We start from the raw sequence: 27,324 nt of genomic DNA, 5'->3' as shown, positions 1-27,324 counted from the left end.
TATGTGATTTCACACGCCCTAAAATGCACTGCGTTTTCAGATGTGTGGAAGTGCAATTAAGAATATATGGGGATGTAACTGTGTTCAGAATTAAGCAATCACATTCAAAATCATGTTACATAGGGGTTAGTACACACCTGCCATCATTTAAAGTGCCTCTGATTAACCCCAAATAAAGTTCAGCTGTTTTAGTAGATCTTTCCTGACATTTTCTTAGTCGCATCTTACAGCAAAAGCCATGGTCCGCAGAGAGCTTCAAAGCATCAGAGGGATCTCATTGTTAAAAGGTATCAGTCAGGAGAAGGGTACAAAAGAATTTCCAAGGCATTAGATATACCATGAACAGTGAAGAGAGTCAGTGGCATTACCAAGAACTGGACGTCCCCCCAAAATTGATCATAAGTGGAGAAGAAAACTGGTCTGGGAGGCTGGCAAGAGGACTACAGCAACATTAAAGGAGCTGCAGGAATATCTGGCAAGTACTGGCTGTGTGGTACATGTGACAACAATCTCCTGTATTCTTCATATGTCTGAGCTAGGGGGTAGAGTGGCAAGATGGAAGCCTTTTCTTACGAAGAAAAACATCCAAGCCGGTTAAATTTTGGAAAAACATCTGAAATCTCCAAAAAGCATGTGGGAAAATGTGTTATGGTCTGATGAAACCAAGGCTGAACTTTTTGGCTATAATACCAAAAGATATGTTTGGCGCAAAAATAACACCATACCCACAGTGAAGCATGGTGGTGGCAGCATCATGCTTTGAGGCTGTTTTTCTTCAGCTACAACTGGGTCTTCGTCAAGGTAGAGGGAATTATGAACAGTTCCAAATACTAGTCAATATTGGCACAAAACATTCAGGCTCCAGCTAGAAAGCTGAACATGAAGAGGAACTTCATCTTTCAGCATGACAACAACCCAAAGCATACATCCAAATTAACAAAGGAATGGCTTCACCACAAGAAAATTAAAGTTTTGGAATGGCCCAACCAGAGCCCAGACCTGAGTCCGATGGAAAATCTGTGGGGTGATCTGAAGAGGGCTGTGCACAGGAGATGCCCTCGCAATATGTCAGATTTGGTGTGTTTTTTGCAAGAAAGAGTGGGTAAATATTGCTAAGTCAAGATGCGCCATGCTAATAAGACTCATACCCAAAAAGACTGAATGCTGTAATAAAATCAAAATGGTCTTCAACAAAGTATTAGTTTAATGGTGTGCACACTTATTCAACCATATTATTTTAGTTTATTTTTACTTCCCTCCACCCAAAAGATTTCAGTTTGTTGTTTAACCGAGTTGTACAGTTTATAGGTTACATTAAAAAGGTGGAAAAAGTTCTGAAATTATTTATCTTTGTCTCTTTTATGTGATATCTCAACACAGAAACCTGACATTTTAACAGGGGTATGTAAACTTTTTAAATCTACTGTACCTATTTCTGTGTAGTCTGTCCCTGGGCTACTTGGCTCTTATTTATTAGTCTGGAAACTCAAAATAACAGTACCTAGTTTAAAGAAAACAAGAAAAAAAAACTTCACACCCCTTTTCAAGGAATTGGGGTACACAAAAAACATAAGCCAAAAAACAAAAAGTGTGTGTGGCTCGTGATGACAGTAAAACAGTATTAAGGAGACATTACTCTACTCAGGCCTTGACCCCAGAACCACCAGGAGATACGTATAAATAGAGAAAACTAGCCCTACCCTATAATCAACCCCAGGCTCTAGGGTAAGTTAGGTGCTAAGCAGCAGAAACATCTTCCAGATACCATGCCCAAACTTTCAAACTTTTTTGACAGCTCCTACTTGCATAGGTGTCCACATAGAGTGGCAGAATTCACAAGCGGTTTTCAGTATTGGATAGTAGGAGCAAAATGTTTCCTCCAACACAGTATAATCGCTTTTCTGGTGTAAAAAAACAAGAGGAGCCCTAATAATGTCCTTCCAGCCTCTGTAGGCGAGAGTCCTTAACTAGGCCCAGTAGACAAAAATTTTAGGAGATGGAGCAAAGGGTGTTTGATCGATCATACTGATAATCCTGACACAGTCTATCCAGTATGACGTAATGGCTGGGCAAGACCACAATTATGAACTATATAGCCAACTATAATACCTCAAAATTCTACTAGTATATCTTCATAGGAAGTGACCTTAGTGCCACCTGAGCAAATTTCTGAGATTGTCATAATAGAGAGCATAGCATAGAACCTGCGATTCTTATCTCTCACCTCAATTTCCAGTTTATTCTCTCTCTCTCTCTCTCTCTCTCTCTCTCTCTCTCTCTCTCTCTCTCTCTCTCTCTCTCTCTCTCTCTCTCTCTCTCTCTCTCTATATATATATATATATATAATCTCCTGGTGACCTATGCTACATGTAGGTGCAAATCACTTGTGTAAGGTTCTTTTTACAGGCAAGCTTCAACTGTCCAGGCATTTAGCCACAAGATTCTGCACATCACTGGAGATTAGAGCCATTCTGGAAATTTGCCTCATAACAAGTTCTAGGGAATCCACACAAAAAAGCAGAGCAGGAGATAACTGCTCTGAAAAACACGTTCATGTTGGTTTTTCATTGCCCTAGTCCATTTAGCTGAAGTTTGAAATTGCAGCGAGAGCTGGGCCTGCAAGAGCAAAGAGTGCCTTCAAGAGCATTTCAAACTATCTGCAGAATCTTTGAAGAAGAAACATCTTCAATAGGTACAGTGAGATGTTTTAGACTGAGACAGCAGGATCAACCACCGGCTTAGGCCATTTCTTTGTAAACTATTTCCACGGAATAGTTCAAAATAATTTCTACAATGACCCAATTGTCATAAATTTCATCTGTTCATGAACAGGGAATGTTATAGACGTTTTGCATGCCTCTATGCACCCAAAGGGGCATGGCAAGACAGGAGAGACTCAAGCTGCAAGATTGCATTAAGTTCCCTCTTCACTATAGTAGCAAGCTGGGGGACAAAAATTCTCTGCAGTTTTTTTCCCAACATTCCTCTCTATCCCCTTCCAAGTCTGATTTGTCTAGGGCAGGCATATCGGGTTCAGACTTCAGTAGAGAAACGGAAGTAGAAGAGGCAACGGGTTTCTGAGCCCTGGGCAAAGATGGTTGTATTAAGGCCCTTTGAGTAATTGTGACAGATGCAGAAAATTCATGTTTTGTCAAAGAGGACTCTTGTTGTGTGCCTGAAATACAGATAGAATCTGTTCAGATTAGAGCTGGTTCCTGTTCCAATGCAAGGGACGCATCATTCTGAAGTTGCAAATGTTGACCTCTGGTTTTGAAATAGATCCATTTCACCTGGTCTCTATCATAGCTATGTGCGAGGGTAATACCCTATGGGATACTCAGAGTGGGGTACTGAATACAGGGTAGGAGTGCAGAAGGAGAAAACAGCAACCTGGGTGTAGACCATCCTGTAGCGAATGCTTGTGGTGAAAAGGTGGGAGGAAGCATCTGAGGATCTGGTGAGGGCTCTAGGTGGAAATGGTGGTAAAAAATGTGACTTGTGGTGTGATGTCACACCTGGTCATCCACCTGAGATGGAGCTAAATGGTTGAGTTTTAAAGGCAAATTTGAAAAGTTTACACCGTAGTGAATACAATTCAAGTATCGCCCAGTGATTTAACAGTAACGGTGAAAAACATGCAGGTTAACCCTGTCTTACCAGTCAATGACACTGGACTGTATACTAAATTTAGGGTTCACCCCATCATAATGGGCATACCTCCAAAGGGGTCTTCAGGTACTGGGTTCCATAAGGATGGACCACTGCCCTGGACCTGTATCGCACAGGCTGACTACAAGCACCAAGGTGAGCGCCCACACAGGATCCGGTGCCTAAAGCAACATTAAAGGCTGTCCCTACAGTCTGGGGTCTGGTTACAGGTCCAAAAGTTTACTGACGTTGCGCCAATCCGGATGCACTGCTTGTATTTGTGGTGTTAGAAGGCAGTCATGAGATGATTGAAGAAACCAAATATACAATAATAAAATAAAAACAAATAAAATAAGGGTGATTTTCTCTGTAAAGAAAAAATGGTCCATCACCCTAAGACACTAGCGAAAAACTGAAGATTCATGCAGTAGGGGTAGGGTTAAAGGGGAGGTTCCCAGAAGGCATGCCCTTGAAAGCTTTGCCAGTGTCCAATCACCTGAACGTATGAACCTTTAACCCAAGTTTTTTTTTTGAGCTTGGTCCACAGACCAACAATTAAGACATTGAATCATCCTCATCCACCAGGTCCAAGGAGTGGAGGAGATCCTTCAGTGCTTGAGGTTGAAGCAAGGCTTAAATCCACTGTGCCAAAGTCTTGTTCAAAGAAAACAATGGTCTGAATGAGGAACTCAAAGCGATAAAAGAGCCTACTAGGGTTTTTGTTTTTTCTGTCGGTTCTTACAGGATGAAAAAACTTCAAACAGGATAGCCCTTGCTTTACTGAAGCAGGACACAGGTATAAATACAAACCAACTAAACTCCAAAATGAGAAATTAGGGGTGCACCGAAATTTCAGTGGCTTAAATATTTCGGCTGAAAACACCACTTTCGGCCAAAATGGAAAAAAAAAAAAAAAAAAAACAGATACAGGTGCCGAAAAAACTCTGCCCCTCACCACTACCTGCCCCCACCGACCACCGCTCGGTAGTTCTCAGCCTTACCTGAGAAACCATCGAGCGATCCCGGCGCTGGGCATAGAGATGAATGAAGTAAAGATGGCCTTCACTCATCTCTATGCCTTTGGAGGTCTGGAGAGATGTCAATTCTGTTTCCGGCAAATTTTTTATTTTTTTTAAAGCACTAGATCAATGCTTTTTATTGCAGAGGAGAGATGTGGGGTCTTATTGACCCCATATCTCTTCATAAAGAGGACCTGTCACTAATTATTTTGATCACATTCTTTCTTGCGATAAGAATAAAAATGATGAAATTTTTTTTTTTTTTTAAGGACAGTGCAAAAAATCAACAAAAAACCCAAAAAATTTAATTAAAAAAAAAAAAAGCTTAAAGTGCCCCCGTCCTGACACGTAGTGGCGAATGCATACGTAGGCCATGTCCACGTAAGTAAATGGTGTTCAAACCACACGTGAGGTATCGCCATGAACGTCAAAGCAAGAGCAATAATTATTGCACTTGACCTCCTCTGTAACTTTACACTGCTAACCTGTAGACGTTTTTAAAGCATCACCCATGGAGATTTTTTTTTTTTAAGTACCCCAGTTTCACGCCATACCACGAGCGTTCGCAATTTTAAATTATGACATGTTGGGTATCTATTTACTCACCGTAACATCCTCTTTCAGAATTTACAAAAAATTGGGGTATATATATATAGTTTTTTTTTTAATCAAAGTATATTTTTTTCCAAAAATATATATTCATTTTTAAAAATTGTGCATTTCGGTTTTTGGCCAAGTGCATTTTGAATTTTCGGTTTCGACACCAGAATTTTCATTTCGGTGCACCACTAGGAGAAACAGTATGTGTATAATAGTAATAGTGCACTCCTGGTCGCCAAGATATCCCTTCCTCCCCAGGAAGTCCAAATCAAAATAAAAAGTTCCTCTGCGTCCAAATAACGCCTCAATTTATCACCATAAATGCTTTGTTAATTCTTCATGACTCTTTATGCTCTCAGTCAACCAATTTTCAAAATAAAATTTTCCTCTTCCTCTTTATTCCTCAAAAATATACAAACCACACAGTTCATTACCTTTATTATTTAGTGAATGAAAAAAAAAAAAAAAGGTAAGGTGCATGGACTGAAAGGTGGTGGATCACTTGGCTGTCTCACCCAATTGGTGATCACTGGTTTGATATTAAGGGAGCAATGAGTGGCATGATATTAAGATTATTTGTTAACATTATTACACTTTATGGGATTTATATTTCTCGGAGGGCTTTATTTCCTATGGGAAGAAATTTTGAAGGAGGAATTCACGAGTCAAGAATTAATTTAAAGCAAGCTATTTATACACTGAGGGTAAGGGTAGGAATTACAGATACGATATGAGGAGTGACACTTGGTTTAATTTCGGGCATGTTTTGAACACTATTTTGTGAGTGCACTTAAGTTTTTTTAGTCACTAAATGATAAAGGTAATGCACTATGTGTGGTTTGTATATTTTTGAAGAATAAAAGAGGCAGAAGAGAATTTCATTTTGAAGACTGGTTGACTGAGAACATAAAAAGAGTCATGAAGAATTAAAGCAATTATGGTGATAAATTGAGACGTTGTTTGGATGCTGAGGACACAAGTATGCCTACAAAAAAAAAAAAAAAAAAAAAAAAAAAAAGAGACCCTGAGCACTCCTTTTCCAGGTTTCTCTTAGAAGAGATGCGAAGTGTCAAATCACCGTGGAACACAAAAGGCCACGTAGGAGCGTTTAATTTCCTTAACCCCTTGGCGCTGGTGCATCCTGGTAGGTGGGGGTTTAGGGTCATGTGATTGGCCGTCACATGATTGGAAAGGTTTTCTGTAAGGCACCCATAACTGTGCTGGGAGCGTGCAGGGCGCATGCTATCAGCACGTTTGTTTATATCGGGCACGCAAATACGCAGCCTCTCCGCATCCAGGTCCAGCCGCCGAGAGGCCACATATTTGTGCACTATCAGTGCCAAGGATTTAAGTTGACCATAGAGGACTTTGTTTTTGTTTGTTTTTTTTTGATCAGTCAGCAAGCTGAACAAAAAAAAACAACAGATCCCTCCATCCATACAAGCGAGGGGAATGGAGGAATTGTCCCCACTGGGACATTGTATTCTGACAGCAGGTCTGATACATTGATCGGTGGCTGCAACAGCTAATCGAGAAAAATTTTCCAACATTTCTGTTTAACAAAAGTTGATCTAACAATCGCCTTCTGTTGAACAGATGGCCAAGCTTTGATCAAATTTTAACCCACCTATGGCCAACTTTGGACTGATGTCCTCAATCCCTTGATTGTTTGGAAACATCTTGGATGTGAGTTACGGCTCCCAAACCTGATCTTGATACATCTGCTGCAGTCAGTTGAAGGAAATGCTGGAAATGCTCTTCATGCTGTCAATCTTCCAGAGTCAAGGATTGGTCTCAGAGAGTTCAATATCACTGTGGAAATACTGCCAAGTAAGTACAATACCTGAATGACCCTGTGTTTTCCAGGCAATGCTCATACTTGAGTCAGTTTTTGAAAGCCCCTGCAGACTGGGTGAGAAACCGAGGATTTATCTAGTATTTTAGACCGTGTAGTCAGGGACTCCTCCAATAGGCAGGGTAGCTGCTGAGACCCAAATTCTATTCTATACTGCTACACCTAAAGACTGCAGTTGTTGCAGGTAGCATAACTAGTGGGCTGAAGAGGTCTGCAAGGATCATAATGAGCATCTGCTATTTCCTCGGTCTCAGAAATTCTGCTCGCTTAAAGTGACAGCAGCATCACTATAGTAATTGCTGTCTCAACAAGAGGGTCAAGTAAGGCTCAATAAAAGTGTCCAGTAAGGTATTGCTTTGCTGTTCACCCTTGTTTGTACAGTGCAGTCTCTGACATAGCCTGCAGTGTGCCTGCACACTATACTAGAGGTCTGCTGTGTGAGTGGAATTATGGAAGCTTCGAACTGAGAAAATTTATGAAAGGAGGTGGAAAATGTGCTTATTCAGTCAGGATTAGGCTGAAAAGAAGTGACATCCATGAGTTGGGCTTTTAAGGACAAATACACTTTTAGTGAAACTGACATGTAATAAAAGTCCTTTCACCACCAAGTGCAGCTTGTTTTGTTGCATAGTTGAATAGCACAACCTCTCTTTCAAAACATCCCCTTCAGCTTTTCTTAGGCTAGCCATACATGCATATATTTCTCCATCCACACTATACAGTATGGGTGGAGAAATGCTGGCTATTGCATTCAGACAGCCTACACCTAATTGGATGCAGGTACTCTGACAATTTTTTATCTGGCTCCTTCAAATTTTTTTAAAACAAACTTTGTCAAGCCAGTTAATGCCAACAGGGCCACCCATGGCTAGGCTGAAATGAGAGCCATAAACGGCAGGCTTTATTGTGTAGGAGTGCTGCTGCCCTGTTCACTGCTACGTGTAAGATATATACTCACCGCCCACTTTATTAGGTACACCTTGCTAGTACCAGGTTAGACCCACTTTTGCCTTCAGAACTACCTTAATTCTTCATGGCAAAGATTCAACAAGGTGTTGGAAACATTCCTCAGAGATTTTGGTCCATGTTGACATGAATTATTGTTGCCTTTCTATCATCTCGATCCAGTCTGCCCATTCTCCTCTGACCTGATTTTCGTCCACACAACTGCAGGTCACTGGATATCTTCTCTTTTTCAGAACATTCTATGTAAACCCTAGAGATGGTTGTGCGTGTAAATCCCAGTAGATCAGCAGTTTTTTTAAATACTCACACCAGCCCGCCTGGCACCAACAACCATGCCACATTGAAAGTCACTTAAATCCCCTTTCTTCCCCATTCTGATGGTTTGAACTTCAGCAAGTCGTCTTCACGTCTACATGTCTAAATGCATTGAGTTGCTGCCATGTGATTGGCTGATTCGCAATCTGTGTTACCAAGCAATTGAACAGGTGTACCTAATAAAGTGGCCGGTCAGTGTATTTCAAAGAAGACTGGGGAATGAGGAGGAAGGCTAGTATTTATTATGGTAGGAAGAAAGGACTCAGAGGGTTGGATGAATTGAAGGACAAATTTACTAAAAGTGGACTTCCTCTTGAAGATAAAGACATGCCTTTTTTGTTTCACACCATCTAACAGCTGATGCATTTGCCACCATTTTAGGCTTTGAAGGATTTCACATAACTAGTTAAGGTGGAATTAAACAACCCTCCCCCCACCAATAAATATGACACATAATATTTTTATGACAGAAGAGTCCTTCCTCGCTGCTTGTCAGCATTGTGTACACTAAGCCGCGGCATGCGTACCTCAGCGTACACTGAGGGCACCACTCTGCGATGTAATGTGCCTCCTATGCATGGGAGTGATGTCATCATAGCCCGACCAACCAAGCAGCTGAAGATTCAGGACCAGGAGAACATGGCAGCACCAGTGACTGAAAGGAGGGCTGACAGAGCAGCACTGGAGGGGATCACTATCCAGGTAATTTTACCACAAGGGTGCTAATATGCTGTACATACAAGCTTATTTTGCATAAACATTCCTGAGGCTCATTTTTATTTATTTACTTTTGTGGAGATTTAATCCCCCTTTAAGGTGCAGTAGAAAGCTGTTACTTCTGTCAAAAAATAGCTCCAGACTGAAAATCTTCAAGATGCTATTTAAACAAATTGAGGCATTACATAGGACTCTAAGAGGCATGGAAAAATAAAAAATGAATCTGTTGAGTTTGGAACAGGGATATCCCAGTTTTTAGGAAAGTCAAAAGGAAAGTCAAAAGCAGCATACCTTTAGTGTGGCACAGGCAGTGTAGTTAACATTTGGAAGTATTTCAACAGGCTCTTTAAACATCACTCTGAATGTGCTGGAGGAACCATCACAACTAAAGCCTGTGTCATTCTGTCCTAGCACGGTGTTGCTGTCAGTGTGAATAATCTAAGAAACCCAACAGGAAGAAAAAAAGGAAAAAAAGAAAAAAAAAGAAAAAAAAATGTAAAGTAAAATTTAGTTTAAAGTGTTTGCATAAAATGCTTCATATCTAATTTAACATCAAATAAAGTAGAATGAACTGGTACATTAGGTATCAGCACAAAGAAACAGATTAGTAGTGTATGTTGTGGGGTTCCTGCAGAAAAGAATAAGCCATACTCTACACAACCTGACTAAACCTGAAAACTGACCCTAAGCCCCCGTTCACACCGAAGCGACTTGTCATGCGATTTGACAGTTCAACCCTGTGATAGGCAAATGAACAGTTTTAATCGGTGCAACTCCTGCACTACTTTTGCAGTTTTCTGGTGTGCCTTGCATTGACATCTGTGCATGAAGCTGCACCTGAAGTCGCACTGACACGCGACTTTGAAATTGTGCAACTTCAAGTTGTTCTAGACATTAATACTGACATTTTATAGATAGCATCTCCTATCCTCATATTGATTAGTGGTTGCAAATTAATAATACCTACTGCAGTAGGGAACAGACACAAAAAGTTACACTCAGCATCTTTCCAAATTATTGTTCTGCTCATTCAGCGCATTTGAGGTTTTTTGTATACACGTGATTACTTAGGTATCACATTAATATTCCAATTGTACTTTTATGGTAACAAAGAGGCGTTACATAGGCAGGCTAATTTCTAATAAGGACTTGAAGGAATGCAAACATGTAATGAAAACATTATTAGTGCCAGTCTTCTCTCTTATCGTGCCTGTACCCTCTTACCTCTAGATCTACCATCACAACAGATTTGTGCTTCACATAACCTGTTAACCAGCACTAGTCTTCCTTTTCTTCTCTATAACACTCCAATGAACAGTAGATAGTGACAACAAAACATATAACCACCAATCAATACAGTTTGATTAAGGGGTGTAAAAAGTCCCAAAAATGCCTTGCCGATCTAGGAATTCTGATATCTCAAAATGTAAGCAAAAGGCTTACCTCAGCTGGGCTGATTATCAGAAATTCCCAGATTGTCTCAGGGTCACTTGTAAAACCCCTCCAAGGCAAAGCCCACCATCTGTTCTGGACACTGAAATTTTATAGATAGGCAATTCATATTGATTAGAGGTTTCAAATTAATAACTACTGCAGTAGGGAACAGACACAAAAAGATACACTCAGCATTTTTCCAAATAATGGTTCTGTTCATTCGGTGCATTTGACGTTTTAGGATTACGTCGGTATCACATTAATATTACAATTGCGGTTTTAGTTAAACGTGATTTAAAAAAAAAAAAAAGTGAATGTGGATGGCATGAAAATGTATGGAAAAATTAACAGCTTTTGAGTGAAACCTTTTCTCCTGAGGACTGGGCAACCTCTAAATGTTCTTGCTGTAACATACAAGCCTTAGAAAACTAAAAGTCCACGCTCAATGGTACTTCACACCAGCGGAATTTCTAAACATATTTCTAAACATATCCCTACTTATCCTGTCCAAAAGCCTGCTGCTTTTTCATAAGAGTGTACACTATAATACAATCAAGAATGCAAATCAACCTTAGTAAAAACCTGTGGGAAGCCCTCCTCTAAAGACCAATAAAAGACATCCTCTCACACCTCGATTTCCTATATTTTCATGGCTACAAAACAAGCAATGGCATGAGCATGGAAATCACCAACTCTTAATTCTAAGGTAGGTTAGTTAAGTTAAGTTGAGGACAAAATTATGCGACACTAAGTTTAAAGTGATTGTAAAAGGTATAAAATGTAAAAAATAAAAAAACCCAAACATCTTATAATTACCTGCTCTGTGCAGTTGCAATTGTGAGTTTTGCACCGAGCAGCCCCGATCCTCCTATTCTCAGGTTCCTCGACGATGCGATCACATGGTCCCTATGTAAGAAAAGCTGTTATGAATCATTCTCATTCATAACAGCTCTGCTTCTCTTCCTAGTGAGCTGTGATTGGCCCACAGTTGTCCCGATACATGGGGCCAATCACGGCACCCAGTACCATGTGACCAGCTCCAGCCAATCACAGATCACTATCCTGAGCTGTCAAAACTTAACTCATTCATGACAGTTCATGAATGAGTTTGGCTCTGACAGCAAGCTTTGCACTGCAGGAGAAATGATCTTTATTTCTCACGCAAAGCAAACTGTAAAAAATTCAAAAAATCCATGATCACACGATTTTTTTTTTTACCTTAATGTATTCTCTGCATTGAGGTAAAAAAAACCATTCCAATACTAGTGTCCATCCCCCCACAAACACTTACCAGTGTACTGTAAAGTCTGGCTTTAATTATTCTCTTCGCGCTCACAAACTTGGGTGAAAGCAGCAGTTGCCATTGGCTCCTGTTGCTGTCAGTCCAATCATGATAGGAGGGAGTGGGAGGCGGGGTCAAGCAACGCAGTGTGTATTTATGGACGCACATAGCCCAGTTAGGGTTGTGCCAGCACATGTGCCCCCATAGCAAGCCGCTTGCTATGGGAGCACAAGAAGAAGAGCAGCCAAGAACGTCGGCTGGGGACCCCAGAAAAAGGAGGCTCAGGCAGCTCTGAGCAATACCATTACACAAAGCAGGTAAGTATACCATGTTTTTTTTTTTTGTTTTTTTTAATAGACTCTTTATAATCACTTTAATTACAACTAGTGTTGCAGTAAAAACACAGTCAGTCACTTTCCTCAGGGTATATAGTTTGTGTCTCACCACTGAACCTCTGAACTCTGCATTATCTACTACTGACCCTGAACTCTCCTTCCGCTACTGTGTGCTCATTTTTGCTGTGTGTTTTGGATCATTGTCAGGTTGGAAGGAAAACCTTCTTCCCATTGACAACTTTCTGGCAGAGGGCAGCAGATTTTCCTCAAGAATTTGACGGTATTTTGTCTCATCCTTTATTCCTTCTATCTTGATGGTGAGCTGTATTGGATTTCCGCCAGACATATTGTTTGGTATTGAGGCCAAATAATTAAATTTTAGTCTCACCTGACCATAACAAACACCTTCGTGACCTGCAATTGTGACTGCATATGGCCATTCTTGATGAGTGGCTTTTTCCTTGCAACCTTCCCATACAAGCCACGTGTGGAAAATTTGTGATATTGTTGTCACAAGGATACAATGACCACTCTGTGATAAATTCCTGCAACTGCTTCAGAGTTGCTGTAGACCTCTTGGCAACCTCTCTGACCAGTTTCCTCCTGGCTTTTTCATCCAGTTTGAAGAGACGTCCTGATCCAGTGAGGGTCTGTGTTGTACCAAATACCTTCCATTTCTTAATAATGGACTTCACTGTGTTTCTAGGTATTAATAAAGACTTTGACATTTTTTTGTATCCATCTCCTGACTTGTGCCTGTTCACAACTTTATGCACGAGATCTTTTGGCAGTGCCTTGCCACCCATAGTTGATTGTTTGCTTCAGTTGCACTACCGGGACTGAAATGCTCCAGAAAGCTCTTTTCATGCTGAGCTAATCAAAATGACCACAGCTGAACACAGTTGAAAGTCAAATGGCTTTATGCGCCATTGAGAAGGTGATTAGTTACACCTGATTCAATTTATAAGTCATTTTTAGGAGGGGGGGGGGGAGATCCTTTTTCCAACTCAGTGACTGTTCATGAATTTTTTTTTTTCCTGACATATTGGTGTTATATCTATCACTTGTATATTATAACTTATAAGTTGCACTGAGTAAATACAGCTGGATAAAACAAAAACGGTCTGTCTTCATTTCAGACTGTAAAGCAACAAAATGTGATTAATATAAAGGGGGTGATTCTTTTTTTATACCCACTGTGTCTGGCACTCACAGTTTTTCACAAAACATTTTTCGTCACACTACACTCAAAAGGTTGCCCATCTCTGATATAAGCAGTTTAGATTACTTTAGGAAACCTTTGTGACTTCTCAGCATACCAACAAAATAAGATCAACATACCTGTATATTTACTTGATAATCAGTGGGACCATGTATTGAGCCATAGAGTGCAAAACCAACAACAAATATCCTTCGATTAACAGAAAACCTGAAGTTTAGAAGAAGAAAAAAAAAAGTTACCACAAAAAAAAAAAAAAAAAAAGCCAAAACACTAGACATATTAACACACTTTTACTTACCAAATAAATCAAGAAACTCTACAAAAGACAGAGCTGTAACTACTTTGCATTTTAGCAAATCACCAGTGTCAGCAATATTTGGCAGTAACCATCCCATGTCCAACAACTGAAAATGCCTCTCACTCTGGCAAGAACTTTCATCAAAGGCTAAGTTCACCTTTAGAACATGTTGCACCCGTATTTATGGTGTAACGCAGGTTCCAGCAAACCCCCTCACCACCCGTGCCCCACCTCAGCAGACAACTCGTAGTTCTTAAAGGGCTACGAGTGTGCGGGACAGCACGCTTATAGTCCATTTGCTCTGCCTCCAGCTTTCTAACTAAAAGCCTGTAGAGAGGTACAGGCAGAAAGCTGGAGGGAGAGTGTGCAGGAGCCTGGCATTACATCCACGATCCACTAATTGCAACATACACACTGCTCAAAAAAATTAAAGGAACTTTTTTTTAATCAGAGTATAGCATCAAGTCAATTAAACTCCTGGGATATAGATCTGGTCTGTTAAGTAGCAGAGGGGGTTGTTAATCAGTTTCAGCTGCTTTGGTGTTAATTAAATTACCAACAAGTGCACTAGAAGGGTAACAATGAGAAGACCCCCAAAACAGGAATGATTTTACAGGTGGAGGTCACTGACATTTTTTCCCTACTCATCTTTTCAGTTTTTCACTAGTTTTGCATTTGGCTAGGGTCAGTGTCACTACTGGTAGCAGGAGGAGATATCTGGACCATACAGAGGTTGCACAGACAGTGCAACTCCTCCAGGATGGCACATCAATGCGTGCCATTGCCAGAAGGTTTGCGGTTTCTTCCAGCAGTCTCAAGAGCAGGGAGGAGATTTTAGGGCTGTAGAAGGCCCTTAACCTATCAGCAGGACCCGTATCTGCTCCTTTTGAGCAAGGAGGAACAGGATGACCACTGCCAGAGCCCTACAAATTGACCTACAGCAGGCCACTGGTGTGAATGTCTCTGACCAAACAATCAGAAACAGACTTCACGAGGGTGGCCTGAGGGTCTGACGTCCTCTAATGGGCCCGGCACCATAGAGCTCGATATTCACATTTGCCATTGAACACCAAATTGACAGGTCTGCCACTGGCACCCTGTGCTTTTCACAGATGAGAGCAGGTTCACCCTGAGCACATACATGTGAGAGATGTGAAAGGGTCTGGAGAAGCCGTGGAGAACATTATGCTGCCCGTAGCATCGTTCAGCATGACTGTTTTGGTGGTGGGTCAGTGATGGTCTGGGAAGGCATATCCATGGAGGGACGCACAGACCTCTACAGGCTAATCAATGACATCCTGACTGCCATTAGGTATCAGGATGAAATCCTTGGACCCATTGTCAGTGGGTCCAAGGGTCCTGGGTTCCTCCTGGTACATGACAATGCCCGGCCTCATGTGGTGAGGGTATGCGGGCAGTTCCTGGAGGATGAAGGAATTGATACCATTGAATGGCCCCCCCACTCACCTGATCCAAATCTAATAGAACACCTCTGGGATATCATGTTTCGGTCCATCAGACGACACCAGGTCACACCTCAGACTGTCCAGGAGCTCAGTGATGCCCTGATCCAGATCTGGAAGGAAATACTCCTGGACATCTCATTAGGAGCATGCCCGATGTTGTCAGGTATGCATACAAGCACGTGGGGGCCATACAAACCGAGTACCATTTTGAATTGCTGCAATGACATTTCAGAAAAATGGACTCGCCTGCTGCATAATTTTTTGGGCGTTGATTTTCAGGGTGCGTTTGAATTCAGTCCTCTGTAGGTTGATAATTTTCATTTCCATCAAACAATGGGGCATCCTTACGTTCTGAACACATTAACCAGTCCATATCAGTATAGATATCCAGCATGACATTTTTGAGATCTGATCCGTTTTCAAAGTGCTCCTTTTCGAGCAACAAATAAACACACACACACTTTTGAAAAAACTTCTTGTCCAGGGACTAAATTGGACCCCAATCTACTTGTCTCTCGTGAAAATCTACTTGTCCAGGCAAAAAAAAAAAAGTTTTAACCAAAACTGTATTTAAATCGGAGGTGATTTTATAGAATGGTTGGGGCTTTTAAAAACAAAAGAGGTTTTATGACGACTTAAACGGGTCCCCGTTGAGAGATTGTAATGCAATCCCCGGGAAAAAAATGTAATATGGTGCGATGTGCACCACATTACATTCAGTGGAGCAGAGGGGAGACATGTAGGGTCTTTTAGACCTTTGATGTCTCAAAGAGAACCTGTCACCAAAAATCATCAAATACAGGACTTTGTCCCCTATGTGATAAAAAAAAAAAAAAAAAGTTTAAAAATAAAAAGTTTTTTTTGTTGTTTTAAGAAATTAAGGTTACACCCAAGCACATACCATCCCCCCAAAAAATATTGAGGCCCCCACCCCCACATATACGCACGTACAAACATAAAAGCACAAGCTGGGGTGTCTACGCATGAAACCGTCGATTGCGATACACATCACCGCGCACGCCAGAATGAAAGCAATTAGTTCTAGCACAAGACCTCTTCCGTAATGCTAAACTGGTGACCTATAAGCACAGTGGCTAAATGGTTAGCACTTCCGTCTGGCAGTACTAGAGTCGCTGGTTCAAATCCCGACCACGGCACCACCTGCCTGGAGTTTGCATGTTCTCCCTGTGCCTGTGTGGGTTTTCTCCCATTCTCCAAAGACATGTTGGTAGGTTAATTGGCTCCTGTCTAAATTTGTATGGATGTGAGTTAGGGAGTTTAGATTGTACGCTCCTTGAGGGTTAGGGACTGATGTGAATGTACAATATACAGTCAGGTCCATAAATATTGGGACATCGACACAATTCTAACATTTTTGGCTCTATACACCACCACAATAGACTTGAAATGAAACAAACAAGATGTGCTTTAACTGCAGACTGTCAGCTTTAATTTGAGGGTATTTACATCCAAATCAGGTGAACAGTGTAGGAATTACAACAGTTTGCATATGTGCCTCCCACTTGTTAAGGGACCAAAAGTAATGGGACAGAATAATAATCATAAATCAAACTTTCACTTTTTAATACTTGGTTGTAAATCCTTTGCAGTCAATTACAGCCTGAAGTCTGGAACACATAGACATCACCAGACGCTGGGTTTCATCCCTGGTGATGCTCTGCCAGGCCTCTACTGCAACTGTCTTCAGTTCCTGCTTGTTCTTGGGGCATTTTCCCTTCAGTTTTGTCTTCAGCAAGTGAAATGCATGCTCAATCGGATTCAGGTCAGGTGATTGACTTGGCCATTGCTTAACATTCCACTTCTTTCCCTTAAAAAACTCTTTGGTTGCTTTTGGAGTATGCTTTGGGTCATTGTCCATCTGCACTGTGAAGCGGCGTCCAATGAGTTGTGAAGCATTTGGCTGAATATGAGCAGATAATATTCCCGAAACACTTCAGAACTCATCCGGCTGCTTCTGTCAACAGTCACATCATCAATAAATACAAGAGAAGCAGTTCCATTGGCAGCCATACATGCCCACGCCATGACACTACCACCACCATGCTTCACTGATAAGGTGGTATGCTTAGGATCATGAGCAGTTCCTTTCCTTCTCCATACTCTTCTCTTCCCATCACTCTGGTACAAGTTTATCTCGGTCTCATCTGTCCATAGGATGTTGTTCCAGAACTGTGAAGGCTTTTTTAGATGTCGTTTGGCAAACTCTAATCTGGCCTTCCAGTTTTTGCGGCTCACCAATGGTTTACATCTTGTGGTGAACCCTCTGTATTCACTCTGGTGAAGTGTTCTCTTGATTGTTGACTTTGACACACATACACCTACCTCCTGGAGAGTGTTCTTGATCTGGCCAACTGTTGTGAAGGGTGTTTTCTTCACCAGGGAAAGAATTCTTCGCTCATCCACAACAGTTGTTTTCCGTGGTCTCCGGGTCTCTTGGTGTTGCTGAGCTCACCGATGCATTCCTTCTTTTTAAGAATGTTCCAAACAGTTGTTTTGGCCACGCCTAATGTTTTTGCTATCTCTCTGATGGGTTTGTTTTGTTTTTTCAGTCTAATGATGGCTTGCTTTACTGATAGTGACAGCTCTTTGGATCTCATCTTGAGAGTTGACAGCAACAGATTCCAAATGCAAATAGCAAACTTGAAATGAACTCTGAACCTTTTATCTGCTCGTTGTATTTGGGATAATCAGGGAATAACACACACCTGGCCATGGAACAGCTGAGAAGCCAATTGTCCCATTACTTTTGATCCCTTAACAAGTGGGAGGCACATATGCAAACTGTTGTAATTCCTACACCGTTCACCTGATTTGGATGTAAATACCCTCAAATTAAAGTTGACAGTCTGCAGTTAAAGCACATGTTGTTTGTTTCATTTCAAATCCATTGTGGTGGTGTATAGAGCCAAAAATGTTAGAATTGTGTCGATGTCCCAATATTTATGGACCTGACTGTATATATGTAAAGCGCTGCGTAAATTGATGGCACTATGTAAGTACCTGAAATGAATAATAAATATAAGGAACTTTTAAAGTGTCACCTATAGAAAATATAGGGTACTGAAGTTCGTTGTCATTTCACGAGCGCGCACAAATTTAAGGTTTGACAAGTTGGATATCCATTTACTCACTGCAACCTCATCTTTTATATTTTACAAAAAAAGGTAATTTATTGCTTTTTTGTGCTCTAAAATTAACTTACCGTATTTGCCGGCGTATAAGACGACTTTTTGACCCTTGAAAATCTTCTCAAAAGTCGGGGGTCGTCTTATACGCCGGTACACATGTTAGGGGGGCTGCGGCATTAAGTGCAGGGGCTGACGTCTCTTACCTGGATCCAGTCCCACGACGATCCGGTCCAGGAAGCGCGGCGTCTCCTTCAGTTCGGCCACTGGATGTTTGTGCGGCTGCGCGGCTCCGCCTCCTCACCGGTGATTGGCCGCCAGAACTGTAGCTCAGGAAAGGCACACAGGCGGCCAATCACCGGCGAGGGGGCGGAGCCGAGCGGCCCCGCGAAAATTGAGTGCCGGAGCAGCAGGTAAGTGCTCTGTGTAGAGGTGCTGCTGCAACCACATATGCTGGCTGCAGCAGCACCATATGAGAACAGGGTCAGCAAGTCTCAGTGGGAGGAATAGTGCCCCATCATTGGTGTCACTGATACCAATGATGGGGCACTATTCCTCCCACTGACACCAACGATGGGGCACTATTCCTCCCCTTCCACTGACACCAACGATGGGGCACTATTCCCCCCCCCACTGACACCAACGATGGGGCACTATTCCTCCCCCACTGACACCAATGATGGGGCACTATTCCACCCCTCACTGACACCAATGATGGGACACCATTCCTCCCACTGACACCAATGATGGGGCACTATTCCTGCCACTGATACCAATGATGGGGCACTATTCCTGCCACTGATACCAATGATGGGGCACCTATTCCCCCCACTGATACCAATGATGGGGCACCTATTCCCCCCACTGATACCAATGATGGGGCACTATTCCTCCCACTGATGCCAATGATGGGGCACCATTCCTGCCACTGATACCAATGATGGGGCACTATTCCTCCCAGTGACATCAATGATGGGGCACTATTCCTCCCACTGGTGTGCATTGGAAGAGGGGTAGTCTTATACGGCGAGTATAGCCCAAACACTACATTTTAGCAGGAAAAGTAGGGGGGTCGTCTTATACGCCCAGTCGTCTTATACGCCGGCAAATACGGTACTTGTATTTTTTACTAAAATTTTGCGGTAAAATAATTAAAAATTGGAACTACCACTATTTTATTCTTTAGGGTCTCTGCTTTCAGAAAATATATAAATGTTTGGGGGTTTTTATATACTCTTCAGGCCTAAGATGATTTTTTTAAATGTGTGCAAAAAACGCAAAAACAGCTTTGGCAGCAAAAACGGCTCTGGCAACGAAAAGGATAAAGTATAAGCCCTGACCCACCCTTTCAAGACGAGCAGCCAATCGTTGTGCATTACACTGGGTCTCTCCCTTCCCTACTAGTCCCCGGGTGCGGTGCTGGAGAGAGGCAGGGAGGGGAGGAAGAGATAAACAGTGCAATGGTAAACATATTACACATTTAAGTCGCCATAAAGCCCTTTTTGTTTTTAAAAGCCCCAGACATTTCTAAAATCACCGATTTAAATATGGGTTTGGTTAAAAAAATATTTTTTTTATCAGGACAAAAGTAGATCGTCATGAGGGACAAGTAGATTGTCATGAGGCACAAGTAGATTCAGGCCCCGAATTAGTCCCTGGACAAGTAGTTTTTTTAAAAATTTCCACACCCGATTGTTAACCTAATTGTGTTTCAAAATGTTTCAAATTGTGCATCTTTTAAGTAGATTTCCTTATCAAAAAAAAAATCCTATCCACAGCCTAGTGTACAAATCTATCTGTAAACATGGGTTTAGTTCATATATCCCAGTTTGTACATGAAAAGGTCCTTTTTATCCTTCTGTACAAGTTCTTTACTTCACATTAGTACCAGATGAGGTTCAGCAAATAGACACATCAAATAGAAACTTGATGATCAGTGTAATAAATGTTTGTGCTAAAGACATATTGTGGGTCAAAAATAATAAAACCTATTGCATGGAAATGACCATTTTCACTTTATTACGCGGTGGATACCTGTACTGAGGAGAGGCCTATGTAGCGGGGATAAAAGGGTGAATGCATGGACATACTTTTATGTTGCTATATGTCATATTTGACAGAATGAAAACCATATTTGAATATCCAAGGTTTTTAAAACCACTATACACAGTAGGGATGCCCCCAATACTGAGTATTTTCACGAGTACTTGTACTCATGAAAACGCTCCCTATACCCAAACTGATACTTTGCAGTGCGATTTGCATCAATACAAAATGTATGGACGCAAATTGCATCGCAAAGAATAGCATGAGATTCCTGTCCAAATCGCATGCAGTTTCCCACTGTTACTGTGTGAACCCAGGCTCATCATAGACCAGGAGTTTATACAGGCGCGGTACGGGGAAGATCAGCACATGGGGGAAGTCAGATAGGCCTTTACCCCTCTTCTCCACCCCAAAGCTCTTATACATGTCAGCCTCATATCTACGATCTCCCTACTACTGCTCTCATCACCTCCTCCTAATACTTAACCTACCTGTTGACCCAAACACCAGGACAGGAAGGCATGTGCAATCATATACACATCCCACTCCCATCTTACTTTCCTCACCCTCTGGGGATATCTCCCCAAACCCTGGTTCTCCAGTATCTCAGCCCCACACCAGGCACCCTCCTTCCTCCAGCAATAGCCATAATCCACTTCGTTTAATCTCAATCCCCCTGCTCCCAAAAAACCAAAAAAAAAACCCTTTTTGCACTCTGGAATACTCACTGTAACAAGCTCACCTCTGTCCATGACCTTTTTTCCTCCCACTCCCTCAACCTAATAATTACAAAAACCTGGCTTCAAGCATCAGATTCTGCTTCTTCTACAGCTCTCTCCCATAGAGACCTCCACTGGACTCACTCAGCTAGACCCAGTTGTCGGAAAAGAGGTGGAGCTGGTTTGCTTCTATCCCCACTAAGCAACTTTCAAGTCCTTCCCTACCCCTCCTCCTCTTTCGAGACTCACTGTATTCGGTTGTTTTCTCTGAGGATTGCAGTGATCTATTGGCCTCCTGGACCGGTGTCGCACTTTCTTGGTGGCTTCTCTGCCTGGCTATCCTACTTTCTCTCCTCTCAAATGCCCATTATAATTTTTTGTGATTTTAACATCCCCATTAAATGTTAGCAACTCAGCTACATCCCAAATTTTCAACCTAACCTCATCTTTTGCCCTAACACAATGGACACAGTCCTCCACGCACTCTGATGGGAATACCCCAGATCTTGTTTTCTCCCATCTTTGCACTCCCTACAACCTCACCAACACCCCCTATCTTCTCTCTTATTACAACCTGATCACCTTCACAGTGTCCTGATCTTCAACAAACTATCCCTCCAAGCAGCAAATAATTACAGAAGCCTTCACCACTTTAATCCTTCTCTTTTCTACTCTGTAACTGACCACCTCTGATAGAATCTCTCTCCTGTCCTGCCCTGACCTGGCCACTTTTGTCTACAACAGCTCACTCTCATATACCGACCATTACAACCATTACAACCTTGGCAGACTGATGACACCAGAAATCTTAAGAGACATAGCTGTGCACTGGAGCGATTGTGGCGTAAAACCAAACCCCAGCAAGCATTAACCCTATGTAAATCTGCCTTCTTAAAATACAATTCCTCTTTCCATGCTGCCAAAAAAGCCTACTTTATCACTCTTGTTAATACCTTGTCATCCAGTCCTCATCGTCTCTTCTCTACTTTTAATTCTCTACTTTCTCCACCACTGCATCCACCCAGTACCTCACTCACTGCTCATGAGATTGCCAATCATCTCAAAAATAAGATTGATGCAATTCGTGGGTCATCTCCACTGCACAGACATCTATCGCACATAGCATACCCTATACAAAACCACCCTCAACACTTTCCTCTTGACCTTGCTACTACCAAAGAGGTCACTAAAGTTTTTTTCAAAAGTCTGTCTTACCACCTGTTCCCTTTCAATTACTACGGTCACCCTCTTCTATCTTTTGCTCCCTCACTCACATCTTCAATCTCTCCCTCTCTACTGGCACCTTCCCATCCCCTCTAAAGCATGCACAGATCACTCCCATACTTAAAAAGCCCTCACTGAACCCCACCAACCTGAACAACGTAAGACCGATCTCCCTGCTCCCATTTACCTCTAAACTCTTAGAACACTTTGTCTACAATCAGCTTAGCTCATATTTTACCGACAACAGCCTTCTTGACAGTTTGGCTTTTGTCGCAGCACTCCACTGAAACTGCCCTACTAAAAATCACTAATGATTTACTACCTGCTAAAACAAATGGCCACTACTCCATACTACTCAACCTCTCTACAGCTTTTGATATGGTTGACTATCCCCTCCTCCTCAAAAAACTCCACTCTTGGCCTGCGAGACTCTGCTCTCTCCTGGTTCTCCTTCTACCTATCACAGCGCTCCTTCAGTATTACCTATAACTCTGTCTTCTTCTCTCCACTTCCTCTTACTGTAGTGGTCCCCCCCCCCCCCCTTTTTAAAAAATGCGTCCACAGGGAAACCGCATGGACTTTTTGGCCCTGCAGGTCCCACACCCGCAAAACGCACTACAGGCTGGAATGCATTTGGGGGGGGGGGGGCCCATTCAGAATGAATGGCAAACCCTGCGCTTCTCATAAGAGCAGCGTAATTTGGCTGCAGTTAGTTGCAGGTGCAGGAAGCGTCAGAGTGACAGGAAAAAATGGAAACAGGTTTAGCTAATGTTGGTTATAAGAGGGGAAAAGTATTTAGTCGAGAAAATAAGCATGACAGAGAAATGTTCCAAATAGTGAAATTGTTTGAGAGTACTGGTATTGTATGTTGTGTCAAGCCAAAGGCGGGGGTGGCTACAGCTTAACTACCTTCAGTCTGGGCCAATTTTAACATTTATCTCATACATGTAAAAACCTGCAATTTCGCAAGAAAATTACTTGGAACTCCCAAATATTATATTTATAAAGCAAAGGCCCTGGAGAATAAAACGGTTGCTGTTGCAATTTTTTTTATGTTATTTATATTTTTATGATATTTGTGCAGTGGTTTATCAAACACAAATTTTCAGGAAAAATACACTTTAACCACTTTCCCTCCATAGGATTTACCCCTCTTCCTGACCAGGCCATTTTTTGCGATACGGCGCTGCGTTACTTTAACTGATAATTGCGCGGTTATGCAACACTGTACATAAATGACATTTATGTCCTTTATTTCCCCCACAAATAGAGCTTTATTTTGGTGGCATTTTATCACCTGTGCATTTTTATTTTTTGCGCCATCAACGAAAAAAGGCCGACACTTTTTAAAAAAAAAAATAAAAACAATGTTTTACTTTTTGCTATAAAACATATCCAGTAAAAAAATAAAAAAATAAATAAAATCTAATTTCTTCATAAATTTTGGCCAAAATGTGATCTGCTACGTCTTTGCTACAAAAAAAAATAATTCCAATACATGTAACCTAATTGGTTTACGTGATAGTTATAGCGTCTACAAATGGCAACACACACACACACACATATCAGGACACAGGAAAAATTTTCATACTCTTGGCTCTGAATGCCACCAGAATAAATTAATACGAAACAATCCAAATTAATTTGTAGTGCAGGCTTTTAGTTTTAATTCAAGGGGTTGAACATAAAATATTAAGTACAAATTTTAGGAACTGCAACCATTTTATACACAGTACCTCCATTTTCAGGGGCTCAAATGTAATTGGACAAATGAATATAATCATAAATAAAATGTTCATTTTTAATATTTTGTTGAGAATCATTTACTGGCAATGACGGCCTGAAGTCTGGAACCCATGGACATTACCAAAGACTGGGTTTCCTCCTTTCTGATGCTTTGCCAGGCTCTAACTGCAGCTGTCTTCAGTTGTTCTTTGTTTGTGGGTTTTTCTGCCTTTAGTTTTGCCTTCAGCAAGTTGTATGTTAGTGCAAATAAAAAAAGTATCACGGACAGTACTCAATTGTTCCTGCCTTCAGCAAGTGAAATGCATGCTCAATAGTGTTGAGATCAGATGATTGACTAGGCCATTGCAGAATATTCCCCTTTTTTTTTCTTCAAAAGCTCCTGGGTTGCTTTTGCAGTGTGTTTTGGAACATTGTCCATCTGTACTGTGAAGCGCCGTCCAATCAACTTTGCTGCATTTGGCTGAATCTGGGCTGACAGTATCTCTCTAAACACTGCAGAACTCACCAGGCTGCTTCTGTCACATCATCAATAAACACCAATGCCCCAGTGCCACTGGAAGCCATGCATGCCCATGCGACCACACTGCCTCCACCATGTTTTACAGATGACGATGTGTGCTTTGGATCATGAGCTGTTCCAAGCCTTCTCCACACTTTTTTCTTCCCATCATCCTGGTACAGATTAATCTTAGTTTTATTCATCCAAAGAATGCTTTTCAAGAACTGATCTGGCTTTTTTAGATGTTTTTTGGCAATGTATAATCTGGCTTTTCTATTCTATTCTTGTGGTGAACCCTCTGTATTTGCTTTTCTGAAGTTTTCTCTTGATTTGGCCACTCCTAATCTCTGATGGATTTGTTTAGTTTTTGAAGCCTTACAATGGCCTGTTTCACTTGCATAGACAGCTCCTTTGAACGCATGACGTAGGTTCACAGCAATAGATTCCAAATGCAAATACCACACTTAGAATCAACTCCAGACCTTTTCCTGCTTAATGGATGAAGAAATAACACAGGAGTAGCCCACACCTGGCCATGAAACAACTTTTGATTCGATTGTCCAATTACTTTTGGTCCCTTGAAAAAAAGGGGGATGGCTACTCTTAAGAGCTGTAATTCCTAAACCCTTCCTCCAATTTGGATGTACATACCCTTAAATTAACCCTGAGAGTGTGCACTTTCAGCCCATATCCATTATAGAACTATAGCTTGAATATGTTTTGGTAAATACCTGGAAAAAACAAATTGTGCCTGTGTACAAATATATATCACACACACACACACTCGTAATGGTGGCTATCAGCGGGACTACGGCGGCCATTCTGACACTGGGGGGGGAACTGACTAACTGCCACTGACATCCCAGTGACACGAATACAGTAATTAATGCTAATAAAAAGCACCGACACTGTACTAGTGACACTGGGCAGGAAGGGGTTAACATATAGGGAGATCAAAGGGTTAACTGTGTGCAGTTTTACTGTATGTGTAGTGTGTTTTACTCTGCTGCACAGAGAAATACACAGCAGCATGTTACTGCTGGCAGGAGAGAGACCTGTATTGTTTACACAGAGGTCTCTTGCTTGTCAGTGATACTCGGCAATCGCTGGGGAATCTCAAGCCAGGACCCGGTGATCAACATCTGTAGCCGCCAATGGTGGCACGCCCCCTACCCAGAAATGCAAAATCATGTATATACATGAAGTAACTCCCTCTCTTCCTAGTGCATCTGGTGAGACAGGCTGTATCGGTACCAGGTTTCCCAGAGTGACAGGAGAGCCTGTAAAAGTGATTGAATGGATGTATAGCAGAACAATCACTGTTACATGAAAGCCCATCGCGTGCTCTTGAAAAAAAAAATAAAACAAAATGGTGCCACGATTATGATGTTATTACTCCCATCCGTGGACGTATATATACACCGGACAGTGGACAAGAAGTAGTTAATATGATCTAGTCCAGTGGGTATATATTGAGAACATGTTGCTTTGCCCGTGCAGCGCAAAATAAGTTTACCGTATATACTCGAGTATAAGCCGACCCGAATATAAGCCGAGGTACCTAATTTTACCACAAAAGACTGGGAAAAACTATTGACTCGAGTATAAGCCCCATCATTGGTGTCAGTGGGAGGAATAGTGCCCCATCATTGGTGTCAGTGGGAGGAATAGTGCCCCATCATTGGTGTCAGTGGGAGGAATAGTGCCCCATCATTGGTGTCAGTGGGAGGAATAGTGCCCCATCATTGGTGTCAGTGGGAGGAATAGTGCCCCATCATTGGTGTCAGTGGGAGGAATAGTGCCCCATCATTGGTGTCAGTGGGAGGAATAGTGCCCCATCATTGGTGTCAGTGGGAGGAATAGTGCCCCATCATTGGTGTCAGTGGGAGGAATAGTGCCCCATCATTGGTATCACTGGGAGGAATAGTGCCCCATCGTTGGTGTCAGTGGGAGGAATAACGCCCCATCATTAGTATCAGTGGGAGGAATAGTGCCCCATTGTTGGTGTCAGTGGGAGGAATAATGCCCCATCATTAGTATCAGTGACACCAATGATGCGGCACTATTCCTCTCACTGACACCAATGACACTTGCTGACCCCTGTTGCAGTATGGTGCTGCTGCAGCCAGCATATGTGGTTGCAGCAGCACCTCTGCACTGCACACTTACCGGCTTTTCCCTCACTCGATTTTCGCGGGTCCGCTCGGCTCCGCCTCCTCGCCCGTGATTGGCCGCCTGTGTACCTTTCCTGAGCTACAGTTCTGGCGGCCAATCACCGGTGAGGAGGCGGAGCCGAGCGGCAGGAGTGAGGGAGTGGCCGGAGTGACGGAAGGAGCAGCGCTTCCTGGATGGATCATCGTGGGAGCCAGGTAAGAGACAGCAGCCCTCTGCCCACCCCTGTACGCGCCCCCCTTGACGTTGACTTGAGTATAAGCCAAGGGGGCCGTTTTTCAGCACAAAAAATGTGCTGAAAAACTCGGCTTATACTCGAGTATATACTCGATTCTCTCGAGTACTTTATTCTCTCTCTAGCAAAAGGTAGGTTTACTTTAACTATTTCTGAGCCAATTGTTTACTTTGCAACTTTTCCTCTACCTACACAAAGCTTGGGACCCACGCTATTCAAGAGCACAAGTTCGAGTTTTAGAAAGGCAAAAGAAAGACAAATACAGTCAGGTCCATAAATATTGGGACATTGACACAATTATAACGTTTTTGGCTCTATACACCACCACAATGGATTTGAAATGAAACGAACAAGATGTGCTTTAACTGCAGACTGTCAGC

At 42.1% G+C, this 27,324-nt stretch overlaps 1 protein-coding gene across 5 annotated transcripts in view; it reads right to left on the bottom strand.

The window, feature by feature from the left end:
* The window catches only part of BTBD2 (BTB domain containing 2), a 130,785-nt gene that overhangs the window by 9,075 nt on the left and 94,386 nt on the right, over positions 1–27,324 (bottom strand). For all 5 annotated transcript variants that reach the window (XM_089687454.1, XM_089687449.1, XM_089687451.1 and 2 more), the window contains 2 exons: positions 13,513–13,600; positions 9,412–9,558 (listed from right to left, as the gene is read on the bottom strand). In XM_089687454.1, coding sequence (XP_089543580.1) covers positions 9,412–9,558; positions 13,513–13,600 — 235 coding nt within the window. The remainder of the gene's footprint in view (positions 1–9,411; positions 9,559–13,512; positions 13,601–27,324) is intronic.

Source organism: Staurois parvus, unplaced genomic scaffold, assembly GCF_062004578.1.
Source record: "Staurois parvus isolate SC_StPar_1 unplaced genomic scaffold, SC_StPar_1.0 ptg000425l, whole genome shotgun sequence".
Taxonomy (NCBI): Eukaryota; Metazoa; Chordata; class Amphibia; order Anura; family Ranidae; genus Staurois; species Staurois parvus.
Note: the sequence above shows the minus strand (reverse complement) of the source record. Positions and strands in the feature narration are given on the sequence as shown.